This window comes from Micromesistius poutassou (genome assembly GCF_964030765.1).
Source record: "Micromesistius poutassou genome assembly, chromosome: 10".
Classification (NCBI taxonomy): domain Eukaryota; kingdom Metazoa; phylum Chordata; class Actinopteri; order Gadiformes; family Gadidae; genus Micromesistius; species Micromesistius poutassou.
In genome coordinates, this window is record NC_140280.1 from 1,048,753 (window position 1) to 1,051,301 (window position 2,549).

The 2,549-nt window shown below is 42.9% G+C and overlaps 1 protein-coding gene across 1 annotated transcript; it reads right to left on the reverse strand.

Annotated features, from left to right (window-relative positions):
* On the reverse strand, positions 1 to 2,549 carry LOC311353996 (mitogen-activated protein kinase 14A-like). Its single transcript, XM_084473778.1, has 4 exons — positions 2,476 to 2,549; positions 2,292 to 2,370; positions 1,440 to 1,613; positions 1 to 271 (listed from the first exon to the last, which is right to left on the reverse strand). The coding sequence occupies exons 1-4, from the start codon at positions 2,530 to 2,532 to the stop codon at positions 210 to 212; spliced, it is 372 nt and encodes a 123-aa protein (XP_084329904.1). The 5' UTR covers positions 2,533 to 2,549; the 3' UTR covers positions 1 to 209.

Below are 2,549 nucleotides of genomic sequence, written 5' to 3' on the forward strand. Positions count from 1 at the left end.
GATATGACAAAACATGTTTATTAATCAGAATATTTGTTTAATATATTCACTGATACTTTGATTGTTTTGTTATCTATTAGATCTTTCAGGTTTATTTCATATAAAATATATAAAATGTAAAGTATGCCGCCACCGGATTTGGCCTGTATGCTGTTACTGTGTTCGGACAGCAGAGGGCGCCACTTCATGGCTGCGTCAGAGCTGGCGTCTCACATTGCCGTGTTCCTGGGGTTGACGGGGTCGAAGGTCATAATCTCCATGTGAATAAGACCTGGTTAGAGCACATACATCACTGTCACAAAATACACACGTCGATTAAGAGTTGCTGTTATTTTAAAAGTTAAAATGCCCATTTTAACAATGTATCTGGTACAAGTATAAAACATCTCAAAGCTATGATCCCTCAGCAGATCATTTTTAGACGATGCAAATTAGCGCTATCACTAAATGATTAGACATCTGTCATCTAGATAACTGTATGGCTTCAGTTGATGTTGACCCAAACAATATATGAAATACAAGCTAAGAGTTCTTTCGTGTTGTTTCAGTCTGTGCACACTTAGCCTACTTCCTCCAAAATACATCTGCTCTGCAGCAGTGAGATAAAGCCCTATAACACGACCCACCGTACATGGACGGACTGTATCTGCACTCAGAGTCTAGAGGGGGACCTAGGCCTGGGCAATAAAACAATAAATGATCGTATCGTGATAGACTTTTGATCAATATCAATATAAAACATGTTCAATATATATATATCGATAAGAGACTGGACCACCAAATCTAGCAGCTGGGTTTGTTACACAAACACGGTTCCGTACTTATTTACGATATTTGAGTGTTTTTCATCGTTGTGTCGACATTGGAGTATTGATCAATGAAGGACAGTGGAAGGTCGTATTAAGTGTTAAACAGAAGTGTTTAAATCCAGCACGGTAATTCCTAGTCCTTTTTAGGTCATTAAAATGATCAATAGTTATCGATATCGATCAATATGATCAAGTTATATCGCGATATGTCTCTCAGCCGTATCGCCCAGGACTAGGGGGACTTAGGGCTGGGCGATTAATCGAATTTTGATCGCGATTTCGATTTCAGAGTGAAACGATCACCAAACTAATATAATCGAGTTGAAACGATTTTTTAAAAAAAATTGCAGAACAGCTGAATTCATATCTGGACTTTATTTTCTATTCAACCATTTTGTGTATATTTTTAAGGGGAAATTTCAATTTGTGTTTTTTTTGGAGAGAAATTATGAATAAATGCATCATGTTTTCAAACTCAAAAATAATCGTTTGAATAATCGAGATTTCAATATTGACCAAAATAATCGTGATTATGATTTTTCCCATAATCGAGCAGCCCTACATGGGGCTGTATCTGCACTCAGACTAGAGGGGGACCCGTCCCCCAGCTGTGTGTCGGCCTGCACTCACTCTTCCACTCCCCGACGTCCAGCTCCAGGCTCTCGAAGGAGTCGTCGTAGGGCAGGGAGCCCGGCTCGCTCTCGGGGTCGTGGAACTCGGCCAGGTAGGGGTGGGCCAGGCCCTGGGCGGCCGTCAGCCGGCGCTCAGGGTCCAGGAGCAGAGTCTCCTCCAGCATCTCCACGGCTTCAGGGGGAGGAGAGGAGGAGGAGGAGGGGGAGGAGCAGAGGAGGAGGAGGAGGAGCAGAGGAGGAGGAGGAGGAGGAGGAGAGGAGGAGGAGGAGGAGGAGGAGGAGCAGAGGAGGAGGAGAGAAGGAGGAGGAGCAGAGGAGGAGGAGCAGAGGAGGAGGAGCAGAGGAGGAGGAGAGGAGGGGGAGGAGCAGAGGAGGGGGAGCAGAGGGGGAGGAGCAGAGGGGGAGGGGGAGCAGAAGCAGAGGAGGAAGAGGAGCAGAGGAGGAGGAGCAGCAGAGGAGGAGCAGAAGAGGAGGAGCAGAGGAGGAGGAGGAGCAGAGGGGGAGGAGGAGCAGAGGGGGAGGAGGAGCAGAGGAGGAGGAGAGCAGAGGGTTATCGTGTGTGAATCAGTTCACAACCGATCACAATCGTTGGTGATCATTGTGTTCATGAAAATGATTTAAAAAAAATAATGTATTCTTAATAATTGTAATAATAATACTTTGTTTTAATTGTAGTAACCATTTATACAATTTTATTTGGAATTATTATACTATTAATAATAAACTAATAACACTGACATAATACATAAAAACAAATTATAACAATGAAATAAATAAATAAATTATTATTATTAATAAAAAAACATTTGAATAATTAATGGTTGTAAATAATTAAAGCGGACCATGTTACCCTTTTCATCCATGGATGGAAACACTTCACTGAAGACTTTCTTATTCTGAATGGGCAGACCCTGCACATACGACTGCGCCTGTAATACAACAACATAACCTCATCACCGGTTCATTTTACACCACTGTTACTTACTGCACTAAAATACAACAAATAAAAGGGACGCGATAAAACTTCAACCAACATCTGTGCTCTGCATCTTCTGCACCAGAGAGGGCGAGGGGGTCCCGGTCAGAGACATGATCTTCTTGAGCTGGT

What these genes read in the sequence shown, in the direction of transcription:
- LOC311353996 (XM_084473778.1), bottom strand. Translation starts at nt 2,532, where the DNA reads ATGTCTCTGACCGGGACCCCCTCGCCCTCTCTGGTGCAGAAGATGCAG. An exon ending in AGAAGATGCAGAGCACAGAT is followed by an intron (nt 2,371 to 2,475) that starts GTTGGTTGAAGT and finishes GTTGTATTACAG; the next exon opens with GCGCAGTCGTATGTGCAGGG. An exon ending in GGACGTCGGGGAGTGGAAGA is followed by an intron (nt 272 to 1,439) that starts GTGAGTGCAGGC and finishes TGCTCTAACCAG; the next exon opens with GTCTTATTCACATGGAGATT.